We start from the raw sequence: 27,599 nt of genomic DNA on the forward strand, positions 1-27,599 counted from the left end.
ATACACTTGCAGGTAATTGAAGACCGTGCGCCTGCTGCAAGCACCGCGTGGCTCTCGGGAAGCAGAGGCTGGAAAGGCTCACGCAGAAGCCGTGTGGGAGATGGGATGCTGCTGGAGCAAGCTTTGCACGAGCCCCTCTGCAGTGACGGCGACCTGAGCCACCTGCCTCTGCCTGGCACCGCGCTGCAGGCCGTGTGCTGGGGCTTCCCCAGTGGCATGGGGCAGAGCCTCTGCTGCTGTTGTACGGCTGGTAGGCTGTGGTACTGCCTTAACAAGTTGAGTAAATGGATCTGGAAATGTTTGCAAAATCATGACAACGTGATACCGACTATACTGTGGTTTTGGGGTGGTTTTTGTTTTTTTTTTTTTTGAAACTACCTGTACATTTACTTTATTGATACGTTCTCTTTTTTTTTCTAGGCAGGAAGCATTTTTAAAAGAATAACGTGAAAGAGCCCGTTATGTGCCTCGCTTCAGGTCTCACCTCGTGGATCTTCCCCAAGGCAGGTGGCGGTGGGGCTGCTGGGAGCGCTCGGACCTGCGCGGCGGTGCAATCCGTAACGGGGCTGTGGTGCTGCAGCTCTGCTCTCTGAGCTCCACCGTGTAATTAACGCCGGGCTGTCTGTGTGCACAGGGAACAGAGCCCACGTTCCTTGGTCCGCCTGCTTTAAAAATACTGATAAGACTGGAAGGGGGGAGCAAAAGCTGAATGTTTGCTCCATTTGAGTGCAAAGGGAAGGTCTGTCCCAGGCACAGGAGAATGTTAAAGCTCTGAATCCCTCGCGTTTGGAGCTGAGATTTGTCTCCGTGTAGCCAGCAGTCCTAGCTGCAGTCTTTCAGCAGAGGCAGCTGGCTCATCGGAAACCCACCGACCTCAGCTGGCTGAACCTCAGCTGCTGCTGCTCCAGGGGTCCTGTCCGTGAGGGGAGCCGTGGGCTGGGGCAGTGGCTGCTCTGGCACTGGCCTGGGAGGGAGAAAAGGGGGCTTGGGAGGGAGAAAAGGGGGTTTGGGAAGGAGACCCGGGGGCTTGGGAAGGAGACCCGGGGGCCGCGGTTTGGGGACGTGCGTGGCATTCTGACTGGCAGCCTGTGTCTGCAAACACAAGTGTCCTTAAAGATACCCAGGTAATTTAAGTAAGCTAAAAAAAAGGAATGCAAAAACTAAGTTGTTACTTAAGGGAGCTTTAAAACTGTTAAATAATTGAAATCAGCAGTTATCTTTTATTGGTGTGGTGAGTGGTGATGTCAGGATTAGTTACCTGCAGAACAGAGGAGCTCAGAGGCTTCAAAGTTAAACTGTTAGTAACGTCTGAATTTCACACAGGATAAATATATATATATATTTTTTCTCCAAGATATTTATCTGGTAAATAACCGATTTTCTCTCTCAAAGGCAGTCTCCTGCCTGCTGTTTGCATCCAGCTTTGCAGCGCTGCGGAGCAGTGGACAGCCCAGCCAAGGCTCTCCGTGGCGGAGCTGCAGAAGCAGCAGCAGGAATTTCCAGAGGTAGGGGAAGGGCTCTGCACGGCCACGCGACTGCGGCCGCTGCTGTCCGTGACTTGCAGCAGCACCTCCCTTGCTTGGATTACAACTTGGGAACAGAGCTCCCCAGGGGCTTAATGTGTGTTAAACCTGAATCGTGTTCCAGGAACGCTGGGCCACACGTTACCTGCAGTAGCTCTGTGTGCACGCAGGCACACGTGTGTTAACGGCAATTAACATGCAAGGCAATTAACATGCAAGGCCCGTCTTGGGATGCGCTGTCCCAGCTGGCTATCGGCGAGTGCAGGTGTTCAGGGCACCCTTTGGCTGCTCGCTCGAGGCTTCGGCGGCAAATCCCTGGGAAGGTCCTGCCCCCGTTCTGCATCACAGGTAAGTGCGTGTGTGTCAAAATGGGACGTTTCCACCTAAGCTGTGATGGGATTTGACTCATCTTTCCTCGGTCCTCCTGGCTCAGCCAGTCACGGATCCCAGTCAGGAGATTTGATCTACACAGTGCTTTGAGATAGACGGTTTATGGATGCAAAGATTTATTATATTTAATGAATAAAGCTGATAACGAAAAATCAGTATTTTCCATGAGGAGAGGGAGAACTTTCCACAAACTTCAATGAAAACTCCATATTTCCACAAAAAACAGACACTTCACAAAATTAATTCTGTCAAAATATAAATTAAGCATTAATCCGTGACTATCCCCACCGGTGAGCGCTAACGCCGCTCTCTACGGTAACTGCAGCTGTCTGTTAAGGAATGGAAAGCACAGCTTATGTCAAAATAATCGCATGGTAATTTATTTTTTTTTAAAAAAAAGACCTAAATTTAGAAGCTGTTCTGGTGGCGGATGACACTGACCTCTCATGTGCTGCGGGGCTGGGGCTGGGCTACGCCTGTGCTGCGGCGAGCAGACGCGGCTGGCGATGGCGCGGGGCGCAGCGGGGAGCGAGCAGCCCCCGCTGGGTCTGATAGCGGAGGAGAGAGCCCTTTTTGTTATACAGTGTTTATTAAGTAGATTCAGTCTTATATATGATATACAGATTCAAAAGAAGAAAAAAAAAAAAAAAAAGGATTCCACATACTTATGAAATCAGTGCATTTAGCAAGTAATACCATGGAGATAACAGCTTGATTAACAGCTCATTGGTCTTTGTTAAGTGAGGGGAACAGGGAGTTGGCCTGTGCTAATCATTCCACAAACAGAACAGAATTAAGTTGCATCACATATATAATAGACACACATTCTAAGAATTAAAATATTAAGCCACATTTACTGGAAAAATCCACAGTATATAACACAAATAACTCTTATCAAGCTCGTTGAGGAGGAAGTGCTCATCTGCTTAAGAGCCACATTAAGTTGCATAGGTGCCTATCTGCAAAAATATCATTTTGAAATGAATCAATTGATTAAGCAATAAAGTGTCACCTTAAAAGCTGGATTAAGTGCCATATGCCTTCTCTCTGGCCACTCTGGAAAGCGCTGACTTTCCGAAGAGCCATCTTCTGCTTCGTTTTGGAGCCCCTCCGTCTCCCGAGGGAACGTTCTCCTACCATTTTAATCTGAAATTATCGTCCTGGGCGATTTAACCGTGTTAGTTAAAGTATGTTTCCAATTATGCTGATGAGTGTTTCCCCCCCTGCTTCCTCACGAGCCCCCAGTTGGCTCGATTGTTCTTCTCCATTGTTTGGACCCTAAACTGAGCTGGGCAGCTTTCACCTCTGTGCCTCCAATGTCAGAAGGAAGATGGTGAAATATCAGGACTGTGCCATTTGTGTTTGGAGGTCTGGGTACTGAGGGAACTGAACTTTAATTCTCGTTTTGCAGCCAGTCTCTAAATTGGCCACTGGAAAAAAAAAAAAAAAAAAAAAAAAAAAAGTGATAATATCTTGTGCAAAACCCAAAGCTGCTTAAAGGGCGTTTCAATTCTGTGGGGTCTTCCTTAAGGTAGGGACGTGTGTCAATGAGGGTGAGTGAGTCTGTGGCTTTGTTAAGCAGACGAACCGGGTGAGGTGCACCTTCCTCTTCAACAGCAGGTCTTGCAGAACACACAGGGGCCGGGAGTTCTGTACATGTAAACAGTACACTTTCACTGAGTCCAAAATTAGGAGCAAAAATACAAAGGTTCACATTGGTCTTAGGTAGATACAGGCGAAGAACTGAGCTGTACAGCTCCGAAACAACCAAACAAAAGTTTCTAAAGCACCACTAAATTATATAAAAATCAGACCATGGACGGATTGTAGTTGGTATTCTGGTGAAATACTATGCTACCTTGTAAAAAGTTTTACAAAAAATTACAAATCAAAAGTATATTAACCCTCTGAGTTCAAAGCAGCATTTTTGTAATGAACTGGTACTAAATCCGACAGCCACCCGTGGGAGGGAGGTGGCCCTTTGGATCGGGGAGGTACGAGTTACATCTGCTCGGAATCCCGGGAACGCTCTCCCATGTAGAAACACCGTCATGGGAACCGCACATCCAGGGCAGGATGGTTGTATTAAACAAAAAAGAAAACACCAAAAAAAATCTATTTTCTCGATCCGTGATTAGCTTTTCTTAAACAAAAAAACATCCAGACCATTTGCTAACCCAGCATTCTCCTTTCACCTCTCAGAAAATCTGGAAAGCTGTTGTATTCTGCTCCTGCTCACTCCTTGGTGAGAACCTAGACTAGATCCTGACCCCTTCCTGCCTGGGGAGAGCACAGGAACGTGGCTGTGAAACAGTCCTGGCCCGCCGAGGAGCCACAGCTGGGTGCAGATCAGGTGAAGAGCACTGAGATGTTTGGAGCTTGCTCCAAAGAAACTGTAAAGCTGTGGCTCACAAAAAAAAGATTTAAAAAATAAAAAAAAAAATCCCTGACAGAGAAATTCGTAGTCAATCTCGTTTGTTTCATAACTTGTCACAGATGTGGCTGTCACCAGGGCTTTGGAAATCTGAGTCTGTACCATTCAGCTGCAAGTTATGAACATCAGTTGTTGTGACAGGGTAGACTGTTTAACATCCTTCCTATGCAACCATGAGTCTCATCTGTGTTCTACCAGCAGTTTAAAAAAGTGTAAGAGCTACTAAACTTTAATACATGCTAAGACAAGTTCAAAGGTGATCTGGTCAAGACAGCTAAAACTGGTATAAATAAAACTTGAACCAAACTGTAGCTGATGTCGATCTGTTCATAAGCCCCTGGGTAACCTCTTTTTCGGTGAGCTGGATGGCAAAGCTATGGCTAAACGTTCTTCGGGGCCTCTTACGGGAGCAGAGGCACCACTTGGGGTATAATGGTAGAGAGAGAGAATTCTGGGACAGCGATTGTCTCTGCCTCTCTTTCTTTAACATTAAGACTTTCACAAATGGCTGTGGTTACATATTTTGTAAAAGGTTTGTTACTTCATGGTATTCACACAAAAATAAATATTTACATAAATTCCAAGTATGGGAGGATGCAGTGGGCAAACCAAGCAGGCTTGTGAAGTGCTGGGGAAAGCATTGAGTCTGGAACCTGGCTCGCGTGCGGCCGCCGGGGCCGGGGTCCTGCTGCGGACCCCAGCCCCGCTCCCCTGCCTGCCGGGCCGGGGGGAGCCTGGCCCCAACCCGGGGTGCTCCGAGCGGGCGCGATGCTCCCCGATCCCGCACCAGCACGGCGCCGGCAGGCCTCCACCTTGCCTCTGCAGGGACGCTCGGACTGCGCGGGACGGCCGGGAGCCGCGTCCCTTTTCTCCAAATGTTAGGGGGAAGTTTAAGGTTTGGGGAAAACAGTCAATGCAACGGCTCGTCCCTTCTGATGCCGGGCCAGGCAAGCCTGTCCTCAAAAGCCGGTGGCTCTTTCTGTACTGAAACTAAGAACCGGGTCTAGGTTTTGTTTTTCTTCCAGTGTGTCGGGCGTTCAGTTGGCTACAAGGGCTACTGAACGAGCTGCCCGGGTCCACTCCTGGCGGGGGACCGGCCTCTGCTACCTGTAACCGCCCCGGGCCGTGCCAGCAGGGCTCTCTGCAGCTCCTGCCCGCGCGGCGCTCGCCCTCCGCAGAGCAGCAGCCCTCATCCTCAGGCTCAAAGCAGCCTAAAAAGAGAGGAAAAAAAAGAGAGAAAAAAAAAAAAGAAAAAGCTGGCTCCAAAGAGAGAGAGTATCTCTGGTCAAAATGAGCTATATATGGTTTTCTACTTATCAAATCGATCTCGTGGTGACAACTCCTGCCCTTGAGCAGGGCCGGGAGGAGCCAGGCCAGCACTGGGAGGGAGGCGGCGAGAAGAATTGGCGGTGTCAGGCAGCACTTCTTGCTGCTCTATATGGCTACAGAGCGCCTTGCATTGCTTGGCTCTGCTCGGCATCTTAGTGCCTGAGCGAAGTCCCTGGTTTTAGCAGCACTGGTAGTAGGTATTGCACTGAGCAAAACGAAGTGCATTATTGGGGGAGAGGGACGGAAACGGGGCAGAATGGTGACCAGACTACGTTTTGTGTTTTGTTTTTTTCCACACTTTGGGAATTGTGGGCTTGTTCCAGGACTGTGGCCGGGGAGGGGGGAGGATCCTGGGCCCTGGAGGGCTTTTTTGTCAGGTCTGCTGCCGAGCGGTGCCTGAACATCTTCTGGGAAGGAGCGAGCCGCTCGCTGGCGGAGCTTGCTTTCACGCAGAGAGTCCGCGTTAGCCTTTATTACACCCGTGCGTGGTTTCTAAATAGTTTATTCTCTTGTTGCAACCCCCAGTGTCGGTTTCACACAGACTTTTGAGCACAGCCTCCCTCGCCGAGGAGCGCGGCGCGAGCGTGGTCAGCGCGCGCTGGGCCAGCGGCGGCGCCCCGGCGGGACGGAGCGCGGCGCCGTCGGTCCTTGGCTGCTGGTTTGGTCCCGGGCTCCTCCGTGCTGTCCTGTCCGCTTGTCTGCCACGCTTACAGTCACAGAGCCAGCTCGGGAGTCCTGGAAAAAGCCCACAATGGAGTGTGAGGTAGAATACAGATGGTGAACGCGAGACAGTGTTTCTCAGGTGCTTCCTTCCTTCCTTCTCTGATCTGCAATGACTTAAAGGAGCGTGAGACGTCCTTCTAGCCGTTCTGCTGAGCTTGCCGAGTCTCTGCAGGAGATTGAGCCCCCACTGCTGCTGCTACACGGGGCTGCTTAGCGCGAAGGTCTAAGCAGGACGCTCCCTCCGTTGGTCAGCTTCCACCTGCGCTTACCGGGGGCTGAGCAACCTACAAGCGCGAGGGCTGGAGGGCAAACTCGCACCCTGTGGGACAAGGGCTCCCCAGAGAAACAGGCATAGCTGCCTGGAAATTAGTAGTGTAGTGATATGGAATGTGTTATTTCACAGGAATAAATTCCTTCCGATCAGACAGACAAAAAAACTGGCAATCTGTACAAACTCAAAAGAATCCATTTTCAGAAAAATAAATTACTAAGGGGAGAGGAGGGTCCATTTCTCAATAAATATGTGATTCAGCTCACCTAAGACTTGGAAATTATCTGGGGACGGGATTCTAACATTTGGGTCCACAAAGGTTATTCTAAATACATCTGCAGCCCCAAACCTCCCCAGGCTCCCTTCTGCCCTTGAAAGTCCCACATCCTTCCAAGCCGCAGGTTTGGCTTCTGGTCAGCTGGACGCACGTGTGGTGGTACGGTTCAAAAATGTGTCCTTGTGCCTGAAGTCCCAGGTGCTTGGAGTGTAAAAGAAAACGGGTCTTTTGGATTCCACCTTCTAAAACTACATGTACCCACTGCTTCACGGGAGGACGATGGTGGTCCTGAGCAGGACACTGCTGGGAGCCTCTTTCTAGCAGGTATAAATTGTCTTCTTGACAGAGGAGCGACGCAGACAGGAGGAGTCAGTTCTGCTGTAAAATGAGGTTTTCCAGTTCATCTGCAGATCGGAGCAGAAACGCCGCGGACTCCCGGTAGCCGGCGATCAGCTGCCGCACCGCGCTGATCTCCGTGGGGCTGAGCTGGGCAGCCTGCATTCCCCTGCTGGTGCTGTTGGACGGGGCCGTGCTGGAGGCCCCCCCTTTCATGCTGAGATCAGTCGGACCTGCCAAGAAGCGAGAGGGAAGCTCAGGACGAGGCAGCAGGTCCCCACCCGGACCCCGCAGCGAGCCCCCGCGCCGCAGCGCTGCGCGCGGAGCTGAGCACTGGTAAGCGGCTGCCTCACCACCAGCCACAAGGGAAGGGACTTTTGAGTCAACATTACAAAAATTACTGCCTCATCTGCTCTGCCGAAAGGGAGGGTTCGTGACCGCCGCCTGCCAGCCCCGAGCTGCCAGGCACGGAACCTGCACTGCCTGCCAGGGACGTCCCTGCCCCTGCCCAAATCCTCCAGTCTCTGTTTTTTCCCCTGCACGTGACAAGTCACATCCTGCCCAGGGTGCATTTCCCTGTTTTATTGTTGGGTAACTGCAGCCCGTTGGAGCCTGGGGGCACTGGCCAAGAGGAGCCGCTGTGCAGGCTGCTGGCTCGGGCTGCCCGGACACACGGCGTGGGCAGGGCTGGATGTGCTCGCTGGGCTGTACGTGTCCCTGGCTTGGTCCATACATGAAATGGAGTCCTGCAAAACAGTCTGCTTCATGGGCAGGGTAATTTTTTTATCTGAAGTGTTTCTCTGCTCTACCCCTGGCGCGTGAGTGGCTTCCAAACACGCGGGCGTCTGCCTGCGGGGGGGCACGGGACGCTACCGCCGGCCCCAGCTGCAGAACTGCCCCCGCACCCCAGACCTTCAGCCTGCACAGAGCCACGCAACGACCAAGCTCACAAGACCTGGGCAACGTGTTCCAGTCACTGCTTCAGCTGGATGCACGTTGGTGTGCACAAGCACACGTGTGCAGTTTTGGTAGCTGCACTGGGAAGGCTTTGGCAGCAAAGCTGGTGCACAGCCTGAGGAGCACAGTCCAGGTGAGAGCAAGGGGGAAGCCGCGTTTCTTTCTGCGTTGGACCGAGAGAGTCCAAACGAGGTGCAAGAACCGCAGGATCAGCCAAGCACTAAGAGAGCAGGGGAAAGGAGCGTCCTAACAATGCGGCTGCATGCAAGGAAGAAGGCAGAGCTGGAGCCTGGGGGTAAGGAGAGGGCCCCGAACTCATCCCCCAGCGTGAGCCGGAGCTGCTGGAGCAGATGGAGCTGCTGCAGAAAGGCTTTAGGAGAACCAAGCCCCAGCTGCACGGACCACAGCAGTGTGCAGAGGGGTGCAGGAGGAGCTGGGGGCACCAGAAGGGCCCCGGGGGGAGCAGCAGCAGGAGGTGAGCACCAGGAAAAGCAGCGTTGGAGCAGCAAGAGGCGAGGGAGGAGCGGAGCAGGAGGAGGCCTTACACAGCAGGCTCCGCAGTGCTGAGAGGGGAGCGCGGGTGAAGGGGAGGAGGCTGCCAGGCGAAAGCAATCTCACTGGACAGAAAAGGCAGCAGGAAAACGAGCCCGTGACACCCCCCCAGCTCACCGAGGAGGAAGGAGCTGGAGGGGGGAAATGGGTTTGAGCAAGAATTGCCTTCGGTGGGGGATGGAGGGAGGAGGCAGCCCGGGGGCAGCAGCCCCCTGCGGGCTCCATCCTGCCCCATGCGAGGGCAGCGTGCTCGCACGGTGCTTGGGCAACAGAAAAAAAAATGGGAAGCAGAGGTTTAAAAATCCATTAAAAAGAAGCAAATTTGCTGATTCTGCTATAAACTGAGCCTGTTTGCTCCTGCTGGGGCTCTCGGCGGGACGTGGCTGCAGCTGTTTGCTGTCTCCTGTCCAGGGACCGCTGGGTGTCCGTGCCCAGCAGGAGGAGGGCGGCGGGGCCGGGGCTGTGCGTGCTGGGCTGGAGGGGGCCCGTAGCTGCCTCCACGGCAGCCAGAAGGATTAGGTCTCAGCAGCTGGAGGCCAGGGTGGGATCTTTATTCAGGGTTAAGAAGCATTAGGAAGGGATGATAAGAGTTAATCCCAGACAGGCATCTCTCAGGACTCTGGAAATCACATCCCTTCAAATCCTCCCTCCACCAGGGAGGGCAGGGGCAGGAACCGGGGTGCACGGGGTGGGTGAAGGCAGAGCAGGGCTGCGAGGGACCAAGGTGGCCAGCGGGGCTGCTCGTGGCGATGGGGCCATATGGCAGGCCGGGGGGCGAGCAAAGCCAAAGGGGGTGCTGCCCAGGGAGCTTTGCGTTGCCTGTTCCCATTCCCATCTTCCCCACGTGCCCTGCTCCAGCCCAGGCTGCTCCGCTCTGCTCACTTGCTCATGGCTTAGCTGGCCCCACGTGCCTTGCCTGCTTTCTCCTACAGCTTTCTCGCCTTGCAGCATCCGTTCTGTTTCCCCAGCTGCTTTTGCCATGCAGCCCCTCGCCGTCCTGAGCTGCAGCCAGAGCTGGCTGTGCCCCCAAACTGCACCAACCCCGTCCTCATCCCCGAGAGCAGGCGATGAAGGCTGGGGAGGGAACGGCTCATACCAGCCATGAGATCAGGGCGGTGATAGGCACTCGCTCTGTTAATTATTAATAGCTGGTACAGATTCTCTTTTTTTTTAAGTGACACTCCTTCACTCCACCAGTTCCACCTAGACTGTCCTTCCAAGTTCAGGTCAACAATTAACCGCTTGCTAACGAGGCGAGCTGAACCGTGGGGCAGAGCCCTCCAGGGGCTGCCGAGGCAGAGGGGCTTTTCGGAGAGGCTCTGCGGGAGCGGGGCTGGGTGCTGGGGGGCCGGGGGCCACTCACCGTTACTGTGGTTCCCTGTCTGGAGCGGCGCGGGAGGCTGCAGGCTGCCTCCCAGGGACCCGTAGCCACGGTAGCTGTAGTTCAGGCTTCCATTGATGTAGACGGGGTCTTGGGAGTAGGACGAGGCTGGCAGTGAATAGGAGGAGTGGGTGATGGCTGTGGAGTCTCTGGAGTGCTGCTTGTCGAGAGCGATCGGCTCATCCTGCACAGGGAAGCAGAGGCTGGCTGCAGCGAGGCCGGCCTCCCGCAGCAGGAGGCTGCGAGGGCTGACGCGTGGCCGGGACAAAGCGGGGCTCCCGGCCCCAGCACGTGCCGCAGCTCCCCGCTCTGCAGCCCTGGGACTTCGAGGAAGGCTTTTGAAATCACTTTGCCAACTCGCTCCAAGTCCTCCCGCTCTCCCCTCCTGCCCCGTCTCACGCCCTCCCGCCACGAGCACGCTACCTGCGAGGTCTGGTAGATCTCCAGCCGCATCCTCTTGGCTGCTTTCCGCGTCTCGCTCTCGCAGGCGGCGGCCAGGATGTTCTCGGCCATGGCTGAGGTCAGGTGCGGAGGCGTGGGCCGGGTCTGTGGAGACACAAGGGGAGAGCCGTGCTCAGGCCCCGCCGCCAGCCCCCCGCGGCGAGGCGGGACGCGGGGCGGCCGCTCACCATCTCCATGCCGTTCTTCTTCATGCGGCGGCAGGACTTGAGGTACGTGCGGATGCGCTTGCGAGCCCGCTCCTGGAACTCTGGGAACTGCCTGCTGCAGGACTCGATGATGGCCTGGATCTTCTCTTTGGGCTGCTTGGAGATGGGAACCATCCGGTCCAGGTTCTCGTCCACGAAAAGGCGCACAAACATCTGCGGAGCACAAGGACGCGAGGTGGGAACGCTGAACCAGCGCATGGCGGGCTCACCGTCCCCGCGGTGCCATCCTTACATTGAAGGCCTTTAGCCTCTCCGGGTCCATCCCTTCTGAGTCATTTATCTTATCGTTGTCCTCGTGGTCATCGTGGTCGTCGTCATCTTCATCGGCCGTGGGGGCCCTGCCGACGGTCAGGTCCTCGGGGCAGCCGCTGACTTCGGTCTTGATGGAGTCGTAGCTGCCGGAGCTGTACGGCGGGGACTGCGAGGAGACGGGGGTTACCGTGGGCATCCCGCACCACCCCGCGGGCACAGCCGTGGGACGGGCAGCTCAAAGCCCTTTTCCTTGGCTCGCTGTTGCTGTTCCCCTTCCTCACGTCCCAGCCTCCCCCCTCGCAACCCAGCCCGCGCGGGGGATCGGGACCGCGCAGCCCAGCCCAGCCCCGTACCTCTGCCGTGGTCTTCACCGCGTACTTGACCCTGCTGCGCAGCCCGTCGGTGCTGCAGCTGTCCGACTGGTAGGAGGGGGTGACGTGGGCAGGCGTCAGCTTGTCGCAGAGGTTGATGGGCTGGTCGTCGGCCGAGGCGGTGAAGTCCATGGGGGCCGCGGTGCCATTGCCGTTCATTTCGGGGAAGGCGCTGTCGCCCTGCGTGCTGCTGGAGGTGGAGGGGTTCAGGGTGGAGGAGCCATTCCCGCTGCAGCTCTCTGACGAGGAGTCATCTGCAAGGAGAGACGCACCGTCACCCCAGGGATGTCCTGAGGCCACGGCCCCGAGGTGGCAGCCCCGGCCCCCCCACCATGTTCCCCCCCGAGCCCGGCTGGACGTACAGCACGGCCGCGGTGCTGCTCGGAAAGGCCTGGCCTCGCTGCGAGGTGCTCCGGGACAGACGGCAGAGCCAGCCCTGGACTCTTGCAGGCAGCAGCCGGAGGCTGTAGGGCCATCACGTTACGGCTCCGCTGCCTCGTTCCTCAGAGCCACCGGACATGGCCGCTCCCTGCACCCTCTGCACCACGGCCAGCTGTCCCCCTGTCCCCCTGTCCCTCTGGAGGTGACAGTCCCACCGTCCGCACCTCTGCCCAGGGCCGTGGCGCCCGGGCTTGAATAAGAACTTTGGAATTTGGTCCTTTTAGGTTTCTGTTTGCATTGCAGGGAGGAGAAAGGGGCATTTCCTCTCCCCGCCTGGGTCCCTCGCCTCCGAAAGCTTTCACAAGGGGTGCACCTGGCACGGTTTGGGACCAGGAGCAGGAGGGAGGAGATGAACTCCAGCACCCAGGGAGCCGCAGCGAGGACCTGCCCCTCGTGTGAGCACAGGCTCACATGGGGAGGAAAAAGTGGGCTCGTGCAGCCTGGAAGCTTTGGGAGCTTTGTGAACAGCCTGCAGACCCCTTGGCAAGGCTCCTCGGGCATGCTGCTGGAGGAAGGGGGCAGGGGGCTTGCACACACCTCCTGCCGGTCCCCCCCAGCTCAATACCCAACTGACCTCGACCACCCGATGTGGAAGATCTCCTTCCCTGCCCACGTCCCCGTGCCCCCAGCACCAACCACGCACCGACCGCAGCCCCCTTTGGGGCTCTCTCGTCCCCCTGTGCTGTGCCCCTCCCGGGCTCAGCCCCCCCCCAGAGCCACCAAGGTGGCCGCTCCCGTCCCTCCCTGCCCTCCCTCTTCCCGCTGCTGCTTTTCCAAATGCAAAGCTCTGCTGGCAGCCGCGGCCTCCCCACGGTGCCCCATTGCCCATGCAAAACATCGCCCTTGCCGCACCCCGCGGGCCCAGCCCCGGCGGCACCACGCGCCCTCCCCTGCCCCAGCCCCGCTTTCTCTTTCTCCATCCGTTCACACGCCCGGGTCCTTGGCTCTCCGCAGCCTCCCATGTTTGTGCTGCTCTGCCTGGCTGCAGCAGAGCCCGTCCCCGTCCCCGTCCCCATCCCCTGTGCTGCCAGCAGCCCCACGCCCAGCAAAGAGCCCAACCCCAGGCCAGGGACAACATCTTCAAACCCCGCTCAGCCCCTGCCCCTGCCCTCCCCCTCGCTGCAGTAAATCCTTTATTTCATTAGGTGCCTCCGCGAGAGGGAAAGGGCGAAGCACGTGGGGAGCCGCTTCCTGTGCAAGTGTGCGCCGAGCTGCGAACAAAGAAGCTGCAGCCGGTGACAAGCAGATGGCGGTCCCTGGTCCCTGGTTCCCGGTCCCTGGTCCCCAGTCCCTGGTCCCCAGCCCCAGGGTCAGGCTGTGGGGTGGCCCCGGCCCCGTGCCGCCAGCTGCCAGCACATGGGCTCAGAGTCCAAAGGTGTGCGGGCGCGGGGCAGAGGGACGGTGCCCGGCTGCTGCCACCCTCCTCCTCCTCCTTCTCGCTCCCCCCGCGGCCAGCATCTGCAGGGACCTTTAACGAGAAGCTGCAGTGAACTTTCCTGTGGCCCCTGCGGAGGCTGCGGCAGTGCAGGACTTTGTATCCCTTAAAATAAACAGACTTGAGGACGCTCAGGCATCCGAATAGACCGTGGGGGCCGGCCAGGGCCAAGCGTGTCCCGAACCGCCCCAGCACAGGAACGAGCGCTCCCTGCTCCAAGACTGCTCCATCCCCTGCAAGCCCCCGAATTAAAGCATCCCCGCTCGAGTTCCCCTTCCCTTCCCTCTCCCTGCCCCACTCATAGTCTGGGAGCAGGCAGCAGCCCCGGCTCCTGGCTGAGGCGAGCGCAGGCTCCACACCCCGGGCACCCTCCATGGCCCTGTCCCCGTCGGGTGCTGCAGCCCGGCCCATGGCACGATGCCGGAGGTGCTGCCCGCAGGGCTCCAGGGCCAGGGGCATGGAAGATGCCCTCAGGCTTTGCTCTGCAGCCAGCAGCAAGGCTGCCGGCCCCAGCTTAGCTCCCCAACATGCTCCCGGCTGCTCCGCACCCGAGCCCCCCCCAGGGGCAGGCACGTGAGCTTGTGGCCAAACCCAGCACGGGCTCCGTGTCCACGACTGGCCGCGGCTCTGCCTCCCCCATCCCGTCCAGCTGGGGCTGGGCACTGCAGCCAGCGTGGGTGCAGGACCCGTGCCAGCTCAGGGCAGGCGGCCGCGACACAGAGGGCTGGCGGAGGCTGAGCCTCGTCCCTCCCCCTGCTCCTCTCCCAGCCCAGAAAGGGCTCAGAGGGAGGCTCCGGCCTCATCCTGCGATGCCTCTCGGGGGGATTAAGGAGCATTAGTGCTGTGCGCGGAGGCACGAGCCGCACACCGGGCCCCATCGCCAGCCTGGGCACAGCCACAGCAACCACACAGCCGATCCGTGCCGATGGCAGGGACCTCCCGGGGCACTCTCAGGCTGCCCTGCCCACCCCTCCGGCCTCCCCCTGGCCCCCAGCTCAGCCCCGTTGCCATCACTGGTCCTGCGCCGGCTGCTCACACCGGGCAGGGTGCAGGGGGAGGCACGGCCCTCCCGGCTTCCGATGTCTCGGGGTTGCCTTTGTGTTGCACAAAACACGCACAGCAGCTGCAGACCAGGTTTCCAGCCAGTCCCACCGCGTTTACAAACCTTGGCTTTGCTACAGACAAAAAATATTGAAAACAAACACGAAGGGGTGTTAAGGAGCCTGTTCAGGTGGGATACGGAAATGAGATGGGAATCGAACATAAGGGACCAGCACCCACTGCAAGAACGGTTTTGTTTAAACTGAGGATGAATGGACGTAAATAGCGAGGTCTGTAAAGCCACCAGCTACAGATAATTTTCTTAATTCTTCACTTTTACGGGTTGTGCTCTCCCAGAAGCTCTGTTCGTAGAGCGGTGGATTAATCTCAGTCTTGTGGGCAGAGAACCGGCTGCAAATCCAGATTGCCGAGGACCTTGGATCAGAACGGGAATGGCTTCAGCCAGCTTAAAAACGAGGAAGCCCTCGGGAGGGAGCGCTGGGGCAGCTCCGGCCCACGGCCAGCAGCGAGCGGTGCCCTGGGGGGCCGGATCTGGACCCCCCCCCCCTGCATGGGTGCTGGGACCAGACTTGGGTGCTGGACCCAGGGCTCGCTTGAGCCACAGCGGATGCTGTCAGAGAGCCCTGCCCCGCGTCCCCTCCACCGGGGACGTGGCATCTGAAGGACCGCGGGCAGGGGTGAGGGAGGGCCGCGCTCCCAGACACCGCCGCCGAGACAGGCACACCAAACTTCTGCGATTCGGGAGCTTTTCTGCAAACTCCCAGAGCGCGCCCAAAACACACAGATAAATAGCAGGGCTCCGCGAGCAGCAGGAGAGCACAGCCAGGCTGTGCAGCCATGAATATATTCATTATCAACCAGCACGAGTCTCGTGAGCTCTCTGCTCGCGGCTGGAGTTTGGCTGAGCGAGGAGCCCCTCTAATGAGGATAATTGGAAGCCCCTCCGCTCCACCCCCACGACCTAATTGAAGCAGATGGAACTGTAAAAACAATGTCACTTCGGGCTGGTTTGATCTTTCAGTCGGGAAGCGAAATATTTCATTCCCCTATCGAACCTCCGGAGCCGGGGCTCCGCGGGCAAGGGGGCTGCAGGCGGAGGAGCCCCTGAAAGCCATGGGCGCGTGGACGGGCGCAGGGGCAGGGGTGGAAGCACCCTCGGCACAGGATCCCCGCTCCCTTCAGCTGCGGCCACGCCAGCGCCAGCTCCACGAGGGGCGAGGGCGAGCGGCGGCTGCGGAGCGGGGAGGCAGCGCCGGGTCTATTGTGGCCTCCGTCCCTCCCCGGCTGCGCCAATCCCAGGGAAGCGGAGAAGCAAAATGGCTTCTTGGGTAGTGGTGATGGGGGAGGAGGGGATCAGTCACTTATTAAATGAATTAATCAGGGCTCAGCGTTTTCATTTTGAAGAGGCTTCTGGATTATCCTTGATTTCTGTGACACTGGATTTGCAGAGATCAGGAGAGGAAGGGGAGATTTCCAACACCTGCTCCCCGGGAGATTTTACGGCAGGGAAGTGGTTGGGTTTAACATCTATGTCAGCGAGGGCCACCGCGCCGCTGTCCAAAGGCAGAATTAAAGATGAATGGGGCAAATTGTTCCTCCTCCTGTCACATCTCCAGAGCGAAGACAAAACCTCTTTTGACTTGGAAAACAATGAGCTTATGTAAGAGCCAGCGGCCCACGGAAACCTCGCCGCAGCCCCGCACCGCCACGGCGGGGCAGGGGCCACCGAGCCCCAAGCCGGGACCGGGACTGGGACAGGGGGCTCAGCCCCTGCCCGCCCACCCATGGCTGGCACTGGGAGCACTGGGGTTCCAGGGAGCCCCCCGCACTGTCCCGGCTGTGCCCACCCATGGCCATGGCGGTGGCAGAGGTGGCCGTGCCCATCGCTGGCCGTGCCCAGCGCCGTGTCACCCGCACGGGCTGGGGCTTCGCATCCAGCCTGCAAACGACTGTCAAAAGTGTTCAAAGCATCCCACAGACGTCTGACTGTAACAACAGCCAGGAAGATGAAAAGTGCCATAAATTATTCACTCACAAAAGAGACGAGAAGGGGGAAGGAGGGGAGGAGGAAAGCCTGCGAGGAAGGGATACTTAATACAAATTAGAGAGACGGAGTGGGAAAGGGGGCCTCGCGGGGGGCCACTGCTGGGCAGGAGCACGGCTTTCATCAGGCACAAGCGGGCGGTGTTCCAGGGCCTCGGCACCCAAGAGCAGGGTGCTGAGCGGCCGGGGGGGACGTCTGCTTTTCTCCAGGCCCTGCCCGGCTGATTTCCTCCAAGACACGCAAAAAAAAAAAAAAAGAAACATCGCTGGGAGATGCGGAGAAGCGGGGCTGGCCAGCATCCAGTTGAGACACTGTATTTCCTGTCTTCCTCCGTTAATGCAAACCTCGTTACGTCCCAGCCGAAACCTCCATCCTCCGCCCGCCCTCCCGGAGCCCCCGGCGAGCCGGACACCTGGCACGGCTGGGCACGGAGCGCGGCCGCAGGCGGGCCCGGCCGGACAAGGCAGCGCTGTGCGGCCGCTGCCCCTCCCCGGCACCCCCCGTGCCCCCCGGTGCCGTCTCCCGTGGCCGGAGGGAGCGGGCACAGGGTGCGGGGCCTCGCGGCAGACATCTTCCCTCGTGCCGCAGCTGCAGGAGGCCTCGTGGCTTGGCTTTCCCTTGTCCCTGCCGCCGGGAAGGTGGCAGTGGGTAAGGGGTTCGGGGCACCCTGCTTAGCCAAGGCATGTTCTGAGGGGCCACCCCACTGCCCGCTGGGCAGGCTGGGGATGCTCAGATTCAGGGGTGGAGGTGGGGGCACAAGGATCAGAGGTGCCCAGCTCTGCGCTGCTGGGTCTGCACCCGGGATAAACGATGGGACAGAGCTGGAGGCAGGCACAGGGAGCCTGGTGCCTGGTTCAGCTCCAAGGGCGGGTGAAGCTGGGGTCCCTCAGCACCAGCGCTGCATTCCTCAGGCTCCAGAAGCAGCTGGAACGAGGGTGCCTGCTGTTGGAGAGGGCCTCTGATCCCCCCCGGTTCAACAGAGGTGCCCTGGGGAGAGGTGAGGGCACAGCGAGCCACCAGCCCCATACGGCCCAGGCAGGGCAGAGGGGGGAGGACAGCCCCGAGATGGGGTCTCCAAGAGGGTGAAGTCCCACATGGGTGCACGGAGCCCTGAAAAGCAAGAATTTGGCTTTGGGAAAAGCACAGATTCGGTCAGGGCCTGCAGAATCCTTGCAGCAAGATGTGGCCGAGGTGTCAGGGTGGCCGGACAGCACGGCTGCGGCGTGGGGCAGGCCGAGCTCAGCGTGCAGGCACTGCCTGGCTTCTGGCGAGTGTTTTTCCAGAGGCTCGCTCCTCTCCCCAGAAATCTCCCTGCTGTGTCAGTGCCGCAGGGAGCCTGGAGATGTGCAGAGAGTCAGAGGCACCTTGGGAAATGGTGCTGCGACCAGGAGCCACGGCACGTGTGCGGTGCCAGAAGAAGTAGGACAATTCGGTGCTGCCCCTGCCATTCCCCAGGTGTCCTGAGGAGCTGCAAACCCCCCCATTCCCTGGGACAGCATCTAGGAATAACGCCCGCATGCACTTCCCCGTGGCTCCTCCTCAAAGCGCTCCCAGGGGATGTCCCCAGCACCCAGGAGCCTTCCCGAGGGATGCCCTGCCAGACGTGCGCCTTCGCAGGTAAGCAGGTTAAGAAAGTCCTTTCTCCAAGGTCTGGATTAGCGCCTGCTGCTCCAGGCAGCCCAGGCTCTACAGGGACAATGCCAAGCACAAAGGACGGCGCGCAGGGACCTCACCCAGAGCCATCTGTGCCCGAGCAGTGCCACGGAGCAGCCCCGTGCCCACAGGGAGACAGACCCAGCGCTGAAGAGCCAGCCTGCCTGCTCAGAAGGATGGGGGTGAGGGGCAGCCCCTTCCCCTGGCTTCCCAGCCCCAGCTGCCCACACCTGAAGCCAGCTCAGGCAGGGCAGTGTCTGACACCCGGCACTCTGGGAGGGTGATGGGTGTGGGGTCAGCACAACGCCGCCACTTTCGGGGGCATTTTGCTCCCGGCACGGGCTGGCTCCCACGGCCGCGTCCCTCCAGGATGTCCTGCACAATGGCTCAGCTCCAGCAGCAAAAAGTTGATGTTGATCTTGCTTCTGCTCTGGGTATCCACCGGCTTCCTGCGGGGCACGTACGCTGTGAGTAACATCCTACGGGGAAGGGATGTTGCAGGGAGCTTCACGTTTTCCGTGCTGGGGCCCGCAGGATGAGTAACAAAGGAAAATGGAAGGAGCAAGTGTGCGCCTGTGCTGGCGTCGCTGCTCAGGGCTGTCTGACCCCACGTCCCACCGTGTCCCCGCATCCTGCTGTGCATCTCCGCGTCCTGCAACACGTCCCTCTGTCCTTGCACCCTGCGGTGTGTCCCTATGTCTACACGTCCCAACACGAGCCCCATCTCTGCTGCTGATGCTCCCCCAACAGTGTCTTCTGCTGCCCCTTACCTCCCGAAGCCATTAGCTCCGATTTGTCCTCCCCGCTGTTCCGAAGGCTGACGCTGTTTGCAGCGTGGTTATACCGGGCCAAGGTTTCTGGGCATGCAGACAAAAGGAGGCGTTGGCTTCTGTCCGAGCTGCTTTTTAGCTCTCTGAAGATTTAGCAGATACCTGCGTATCAAAGCGTGGGACAACCGTTTCCTGCTCTCACGCCTTTCTGGATTCCATGCGGCTGTGCTTGTGTCATATGAGAGTACGCTCTTTGCAGCCCTCTAGAAGACCTGAAGTTGGTGCTTCAGTACTCCAAACAAGGCTTTTTTTAAACAAGCGTGTCAGATGATACTGCTGTCCAGACAGGCAACTCTTCATTACAAGTCTATGCTTTAGGAAGCCTTTCACAGAAAACACACTCCAGGCACCCTTCCCGTTGAACAACGGCAGACGGGAGCAGCTCAGAACCTGAGAGGGTTTTTCAGGGGAAGGAGACCAGGCACAAAGTACTCTGAACAGAGCCTTGTGCCACCACGGCTTGTGCCCTTCGTGCGGTGCCTCTTGGACAGTTTACAAGTGCTGGTTGCTGACACTGGTTTCCCTGGGAGTCTTGCACGTGGACAGCCCAAGGAAGCCAGTACAAACAAGGGAAAACACGTTTGCTTCTTTAAAGACTTCTCACGGGCCACGAGAAGAGGAAACTGAAGAGTGCTCAACATTTTAATTCATATACACTCACTTCCTTGAGCCAGTAATTTGCCTTTCCTTTCCTCTCCACGCCATGCTCCTCTCCTCCAGCCCGGTGCCCTCCAGGTCCCCCCTTGGCACTTCCCTTGCCTGGGCCACGGCGTCGCCTTCGCAGCCTCTCGTGGGCTGCAGCCCCTGGGAGCAGCGTTTTGATACAGGGGCTGTTCGAGGCCTTCCACCCCAGCAGCACTGGGCTGAATTTTACAGCTCCAGCTCTGGACGCCAGCCATGGATCCTCACCACAGTGACAAACCTGGGCTCCTCTCGTTCGGTCCCACACACCCCTGAAAGAGGACAGTCTGATGGAAAACCCAGTGCTGGGCTTCTACTGGAAGGGTCTCATTAGTAACCCCGGGCTCAGCTTGCTTACCCTGACTCCACCACTTCGGACACGCTGAGTCTACCCGTTTTAGCCTTTTTCCAGTTCACTTCCATTCCTCACAAAAGGAAGGAGCTATTTGTCCTTCATCACTCACAACTGAACCTTACAGGAGAAACGAGAGGAGCCAAGAAGGGCCCCAAAGAGTACACCTGCTTTGAAGAAAAATCACAGGGCATGAAAAATTGGACGCGTTTCCTAAGAGGGCAGAGAAAGGATTTAGCTTGAGTGAGAATATCTTGATTTGCCTAAATACGTGAGTCCCTTATTAAATTACTGTCCCGGTGAATAATAGTGTTGGGCAGAGGGTTCAAAACCTTGTCATTCTAGATTGTAAATGAGACCTGGGAATACAGCGGTGAGGGATAAGCCGCAAGCCTGAAACGTCCTGGCAGGAGAACAGCAAAGTTCTCCATGGAGAGCCCTGGCAAGGCCACGGGTAAGAGAGGCCACGGTGCTCGAGGCTCTGCCATGGAGCCCTGCATGCAGCCTGGCCCCAGAGCTCCCGGAGCGGTGCGAGCACCCAAGGGCCCTCCTGGCACCGCGGGCACAGCCCCGGCACAGCCTCGCCAGGCAGGGCACTGCGGCACCGGGTGGTTTCACATCCCCACTGAGGCTGCCGGGCTCCTGGATGGTTTTAAAATTAACAGCTTCTCTGAATTGTGGCTTTACAACAGGAACTGGGTGCCATGGCGCACCGGACTAATGGATGGAGCACCCCTGTCACCCTGCCTCTGGCCACACAGAGGCACCCCAAGGAGATCTGCGGGTACAAAAGCCCTTTCCTTCCTGCGGGTTCCCAGTCCCCTTTTTGTAGAGCTCCCCCCCAGCAGCCCGGGCTGCCCGCCAGTCCCTTCCTGCCCTCCCAGCAGCATCTGAGCCGTGGATAAGGGGTTCAGCCTCCTGAGCACGGGCTGAGGAGCAGTCCAAGCACCGAACCCGTGCAGGCATCACGGAGATGAACTCTGACCTGAACTCGTACTTCTACCACTTATTTACTCGAGCATTTCTTTAAACCGGCTTGCTTCACAGAAGTAGCACAACACAGCTTCGTCCCACCCACCCCACGTGCAGCACCTCCAGCCCCTTCCAACCGCCAGCCCAAAGCGAGGAGACGCCCCGCGGCCACCTCACAGCCTCGTCGCAGTCAGTTCCTCACATTTCTCGCCTGGGAATCACACATGCTGCCTACAGAGCAACTTCCCAGGCATGGGAACCTACGGCCAGTACCACGAAGGGCTGGTCTCCTCCCTGCGGCTGGCCGAGGACTAAGGGGGTCTCCTCGCCACGCCTGGGGAACCCCAGCACCCAGCGCAGGAGGAGCTGGGGCCGGGTCCCCGCACAGGGACCCTCAGCTGGGAGCTGGGGAGGGCCCCGGCTGACAGCAACCAGGAGGTGAACGGGAAGGCTTCGAAGCCTGTGCTGATATGAAATCCATCCTCCAGGTGGGACACCTGATCAGAAAGGCCTGGTTAATGTTTAATAAGTCACAAAAACATCCTGAGCGAGAGACGCCGAGCTCTTCCCGCCCGCCGCGGGCACTCACCGTCCTCCTGGTGCAGGTTCTGCGGGCTGCGCATGCTCTCGTCCTGGCTGGGGCTCAGGCTGGAGTTCAGGTGCTGGTCAGCTGAGATCCATGTGGAGTCGTTCATATCAAAGTCCTCGCTGCTCACCGATGTCTCATCCTAGGGGCAAGCAGGAAAGGGTTAAGGCGCCGAGCTATTTTCTTTCCTCCATTCCCCAGCTCTAGCATCTCCTGACCGCGTGCCCTCCTAAAAGCCGTTCGGCCCGCAGCTCCTGCGCCCCACGGAAAAGTTGCCGGCCCCGAGCCCTGGCGAGCAGCCCCGGGGTAGGTGGTTTTCCCAGCGGAGAACGCCCCAGCTCTGCTTCCTGCCTGAAGACGTGCCTGAGCAATGGCACTGTCTCTAATTGAGGACAATTAGAAAGAGCTCGCATCCTGTAGGAGCGGATGGCTGAGCCCTGGAGTTTACCCTTTAATCTCCATCCACACCAGCATGTTTCTGGCAAGCCAGCGGCATGTGGGAGCTGGGGCCGGGGCGCAGCTCCATTAAAACGGCTCCGTAAAACATCGCAGGCTTTCCCGAGACCAAATCATCTGCTGCAGGGGAGGGTCCGGAGGGGTAGCCGGGGATGGTGCCATCGGTCCCCACAGCCCCCAGCTGCCTGATGCTGCAGAAAAGGCCCCTGGAGGGAAGGGGGTTGTGTTAGCAAAGGGAGCACCCCGAGGCTGGGTGGCTGAGGCTCGTCCAGGCTGGATGCTGGAGGCAGAGGGGCTGCGGTGACCCCTGCCCGTCCCGAGAGGCACCGCCTGGAGCAGGAGAGCCCTGCCAGCCCCGGCAGCGGCTTCCCAGCGGCATAGATTACATTCCTCTCTCCCACTCCTGCTGCTGAAAGGACATTTTCTCTCTCCCTTCTGGCTAACCTTTACAGTACTTCGAGACACAGCCCCTTGGATCGCTTCCAGAGCCGGAAAGGTCAGCCGCAGGATTTCAAAACCATCACCATCCAGGCGGTGCTGAGATCCTGAATGAGAGGAGGGGCCGGGGGAGCTCCCCGAGCCGAGCCCTCCGAGCCGAGCACGCTTCGCAGGAAGCAGATGCGCGTCCCCGTATCCACACGGCCCCGCCGGCAATTCCTTTATCTGCCTTCCTCTCCCCAGCCGCCCTCCCAAAATAACGGACGGAGCCCACATCCAGGGCTGCGGGGTGGAGGGGAACACCAAAAATGTTTCCAGAAGCGCTTTCAACCGCGCTTTCCTTTGATTGAAGTATTTCAAAGGCTTGTAAATGCTCAGCTCCTTTTCTTTCCTTCCCCTCGTCCTGAGATAACATACGCCACCCGCTCCCTTTCCGTGTAAGAAGCAATTGGCAAGAACCCCTCCAACGTAAGGCTGCGCCTCATAAAAACTGCCCTGTCTGGCTGCCTCTGGCTGACAGTTTTTATCGTGAACAAATAAATGTCTTTAAAGACAGGTTTGTGCTTTTCCTCCCTGTCCCTGCAGACACATCTGCTGGCCCGAAGCAGGAGCTGCGGGCGCTGGCTCGCACCACCCCCAGCCTCCCGGGGAGTTTCCTGGAATTTACGGCTCAGCTGCCCACTGCCCCGGGAGCGGGGTGCCCGCGCACACCGCACCCACTTGCAAGGGTCCCCCGGTGCAGAGCCTGCACTTGTACGAGGCTCGAGCAGGGCAGGTGGTGCTGGGAGGGCACTGGGACACGCTGGAAGGGCACTGGGAAGCACTGGGAGGTGCTGGGAGGCAGTGGGAGGCACGCTGCTGCTGGCACACTGAGCTGCTGCCCCAGCCACGGAAGCAATCCTGCCTCTCTGCAAACTCCATCTTGCACGTGCAGGAGAGGAGCGCACAGGTCTCCCTGCTGCACGCTTTCTATAGTCCCGTTACTGCACGCACTTACAGGGAGCCAGCCACCCTCCTATCTGGCCTTCTGCACAAGGCTTACCCGAGATTACTGTCGGAGCTTAAGAGACAAACGCAAATGCCAAGGTCCTTGCTGCCCACAGCCTAACACCTGGCAGCTGGAGGGTGAGGAGCCCTGGGAGCGACCAGAAGGTTTTCGGACAGTGCCGGGCTCAGGCGTCACTTCCGCAGGGCTGGTGTTGCAGAGGACGCCCAGCCTCAGCACCCGAACGCAGCGCAGGAGGCACCACGCTCCGCGTGCACACACACGAGTCAGAAAATCAGAGCCATGAAGATGCCTTGCATGCAGATGCCATGTAAAGTGCTGTACAAATGTGTACAATTCTCTCGAGGTGCAATAACATCGGCCTATTATTAGAAATACCCTGGGTATCAAACCAGAAACTGATAAGCTATAAATGACTCAAGACAAACAAGGCCGCCGCACGTTCTCAGGTCCACGCTGCAGCCAGCAGCAGGGAGCATGCTGCTGATGCGGGACCCTGCCCGGCCATCCCATCCCCGTGTCCCCGGTGTCACCCTCTGCTTTCAGCCAAGGCCGCCTGCTTTTAGCACTACTACCCTCATCCAAAACACTAACGGGATAAACCTCCCCGGGAGTGCACGGGTCCGGGAGCAGACCCCAAGCAGCGCTCAGCTAACACCGCCGGTGATGCTGTGGGGAACACCTCGACGGGGTCGAGCAGCCCAAGCTGGGGCCGTGAGCTGCTGGAGGAGCCCCTCTGCTTGGTACCACGCGATGCTGCCCTGGGAGCTCCTTGGGCCTCCGTGCCTCTTCCCTGAACAGAGTGGGGCTGCAGCCCGGGGAGCTGCTCTGCTGAGCACCCCGGCAGCTCCAGCTGTGGCTCCGGCAACCTCCGTGCCCCTGTGCCCACCTCGTCGCTGCCAGCGGGACCACCGGCAGCCACCGGCACGATCCCTCCTCACAACACCCAGCAGGGCCGGACGGCCGAGCTTGGCAACCTCCTCCGCTGCCCATCCATACCAGCAGTGACTCCTGGCACTGCCCTGCAGCCGCCAGCCAGACCCCGGCACAGCTTCCTGGCACCAAAGCAGCCTGCCGTGGGATCAGAACACCTGGCTGGGTGGGCAGCCCCGAATTTTCTCCAAACGCCAGTAACCGGGCCGAACGCAGACTCACAGCGGGCTCCGCTGTCCAGGCAAACAAGGAAGCGTTTCTGAACAGTAGCAACAGCTACAACTCGGAGCAATACGGTAAATCTACTCTACCCTTCCACCCTCTTTTGGCTTGCGAGTCAGGCAGCTCATTCTTTTTCCTCTCTGGGTTCTCAGGAGAATTCCCTCTGCTAATTTCTTCTTTCCTGTAAACAAACTTCAAATGCAACTTTCATTAGAAAACAGAACACAATCCATTACCAGCGCCTGTCTCAGGACTGGCCGCCTCGTCCCCAGCTCCACGCCACTCGTGGCACAGAGGGGAGCGATAGCGCCTGCCCTGCTCCGCCGGCCCGCGGTCCCTCCTCAAACCCAAGCACTGTGGCTGCTGCCCTCCTCCTTCCTGCTTTGCCCAGCTCCCCGGAGAGATCTTCTCACCCCGCAGTAAAGTCCCATCGCTTTGTTTCCAGCGTTCAGGGGACGGAGCGATCAAGGGTCAGGCAGTGTGCGTGCAGCTCCTCTTTTGAAAGGGGAAGTCGGATCCTGCTGGTGCGTTCACAAGCCACACCCAACCATCGGAGCAGGACTCCAGGCACCGCGCAGGGTTTGGAAAAACAACATCCCTGCTCCTCTCCTTATCTACAGTCCAATATTCACAGCTGCTTTACAGACACTCGCAGCCAATGTTTTCCAACTGGCAAAAGCAGACACTCGCATGTGCAGAACGAACGCTCGGCGTTTCTGTCCCACTTTTCATTCACGAATCTTCAAGCACCGTGTGTGCACTCATCTGCTGAGGCTCTCAACTTTCCTTCGCGTTGGGGAAGTATTCCTCAAAAAGCCAAAAGCCCGGGGTCCCGACGGCTGCACCGGCTGGTGCAAGAAGGCAGCAGGCTGGTGGCAGGTCCGGGAGCAGGAGCGAGACCTCCGGACTGTGACGCTTGAATTGCTAGACAACGTTTCTCCACCAGCAGCTCTCCTTCTTGGAGAACAACCTCCCGTAGCGCGGGCTGAACAGGGCAGGGGGGAGCTGCTCTTCTAACCGTATCTCGTAAATAAATGCAAGGCTATCGGTAACCTGCTTATTTTACAGCCTGGCTCAGTTTCTCGGGGACTGCCCTGCGAACGTCTCTCCAGTCCTTTACACGCCGTGCCTTAGGCTAAATATTCCAGGCTCCGGTTCTGAGGATAGTTTCTTTTCTCTTTTCGAGGCCTTTCATTTTAAAGCACGTCCTTTCAAGCCGCAGCCTCCTGTCCCGGTCGGATTTCCTTCCGTGGAGCAGGAACCGAGGCCGTGCGCCACGCAACCCCTCGGCGGGCAGCCACGCTCAGCTTCCCACCAGCGGCAGCGGTGGTTTTAGAAGCAACAAAAGGCGACGCGTGACCGCCGGGCCCGTCACCACCGCACCTCGGTGCCAGCCGCGACCCGCCGGCCCCGCCGGGGCACGCAGCTCCCACCGCCAGCCCACGCGGCAGCGCGGCACTCGGCAAGGAGCTATCAGGAAGGTGGCCTCATCTCCGTCTCAGCAACTGTTTAAACCCGGCCCTCCGAGCATGCCAAGAAGGTATTGAACCAGATTTGACCCTAACTTAACCAGTTCAGCGCAGAGAAAGGTTTACTAATGGAAGATAAACCACTCCGGGTCAAAGATTGGTACTGCAGCCACAAACGCCATAGTGGTCGTTGCTTCGGGGAGCCCGAGGAGCCCCGAGGCGCAGCCGAGCACGCTCAGCCGTGGCGGCAGCGATCCGTGACCACGCTGCCCACTCGTGTGCGCGATCCACGCGCCAAACAAAATATCCCGGGCGCTCTTTGTCAGGTTCCCTGCGTCCTCCCCGAGGGCAATTTCTGCTGATTGGTACGGGACATGGCAACAATGAGTGTTTGTCACTTCCCAAAAACGGGTGAACGGGTGAACAACAAATGGAAGGGGAAGGGAGGATCGCTACCTTCCCCCCTCCCCCTTCCTAGTCCTCTTCTGGGAAAATCACCCCGAGGAGAGGCCCCGCGGCCAGCAAGCAGCAGGATGCCGCCCGGGCAGGGGGCGAGGGCTGCGGCTGCCCCTTCCCCGGCTGCCGCCCGCGGGCCGGGCCGGGCCGGGCCGTGCCGTGCCGCGCTCCTGCTGTTCAGCGGGGAGGTGCTGAACGCCGGGGTCGGTGCGCGGGGACGGAGCCGGGCACGGCGGCGGCTCTGCCCCTGTCCTGCCCCTGCCCCTGTCCTGCCCCTGTCCTGCCCCTGTCCTGCCCGTGCCCTGCCCCTGGCAGCCGTCGCCCGGCGCGGGGGTCCCGGTGCTCGCCCCACCGGACGCGCCCCGCTCCTGCGCGCAAGGAGGGGACCCCGCGGCGCTGCCTCCTCGCCAGGACCCTGCCGGGAACGAAAGGGCACCGGTGTCCTCCGCGCAGCCCGGGCAGCCACGGCCGGAGCCCGGCGGGGGCAGAGGACGCCGTCGGGACCCGAGCTCCTCGCTCCCGGCCCGGCCTCGCCCGGGCCCCGCGGGGAAGCGGGGACGGATCGCGGCGCAAAGCCGCCGGCAGCCGGGGCTCGGCGTGCGGCGGGGATTGACACGTAAGTAGGGCTTTACCTCGAGGGAGGAGGAGGCTATTTCCAGCACAATCCCCGCCCGGGGCCGGGGCCGGGGCCGGGGGAGCGGCGCGGCGATGGCGGCGGCGGCGCGGGGCCGGTGCCCGGGAATTAATGGGGCCGGAGCGCTCCCGCCGCCGCCTCCTCCCACTTTCTTCTGGGCTTTTGTGCTCTTCCGGGGAAGGGGGAGCGCGGGGAAGGACGCGCTAACCTTAACCCTTCCTCGCAGCCCCGCCGAGCCGCAACTTCCCGGGGAAGCGGGGCGGCGCGGCCGCTCCCCCCGGCCTCCTCCTCCTCCTCCTCCTCCTCCTCCTCCCGGCCCCGGAGTTGGGGAACGGCCCCGCCGCCGGGCCCCCGCCCCCGCCCCGCCCGCCCCCCGCCGCCGCCGCCGCCGCCCGCAGCCCCCGCGCATCCCCCGGGGGGGAGGAGGGGGTCCGCGGAGGGGGGGGTCCGGGGGTGGGGGGGGCG

At 59.2% G+C, this 27,599-nt stretch overlaps 1 protein-coding gene across 4 annotated transcripts in view; it reads right to left on the reverse strand.

Moving 5' to 3' along the window:
* Positions 1-5,948: 5,948 nt before the first annotated feature.
* The window catches only part of NOL4L (nucleolar protein 4 like), a 40,394-nt gene continuing 18,743 nt past the window's right edge, over positions 5,949-27,599 (reverse strand). The window contains exons 1-8 of one of the 4 annotated variants that reach the window (XM_035343934.1): positions 27,133-27,419; positions 21,524-21,662; positions 11,447-11,718; positions 11,074-11,259; positions 10,803-10,994; positions 10,597-10,719; positions 10,156-10,357; positions 5,949-7,516 (exon numbers count right to left, since the gene is read on the reverse strand). In XM_035343934.1, coding sequence (XP_035199825.1) covers positions 7,317-7,516; positions 10,156-10,357; positions 10,597-10,719; positions 10,803-10,994; positions 11,074-11,259; positions 11,447-11,718; positions 21,524-21,629 — 1,281 coding nt within the window. In that variant the 5' untranslated portion in view covers positions 21,630-21,662; positions 27,133-27,419 and the 3' untranslated portion in view covers positions 5,949-7,316. Of the gene's footprint in view, positions 7,517-10,155; positions 10,358-10,596; positions 10,720-10,802; positions 10,995-11,073; positions 11,260-11,446; positions 11,719-21,523; positions 21,663-21,968; positions 22,094-24,811; positions 25,777-27,132; positions 27,420-27,599 lie in introns of those variants that run through there. The other 3 variants (XM_035343935.1, XM_035343936.1, XM_035343933.1) reach the window with 3 other exon arrangements.

This window comes from Oxyura jamaicensis, chromosome 20, assembly GCF_011077185.1.
Source record: "Oxyura jamaicensis isolate SHBP4307 breed ruddy duck chromosome 20, BPBGC_Ojam_1.0, whole genome shotgun sequence".
NCBI classification, from domain to species: domain Eukaryota; kingdom Metazoa; phylum Chordata; class Aves; order Anseriformes; family Anatidae; genus Oxyura; species Oxyura jamaicensis.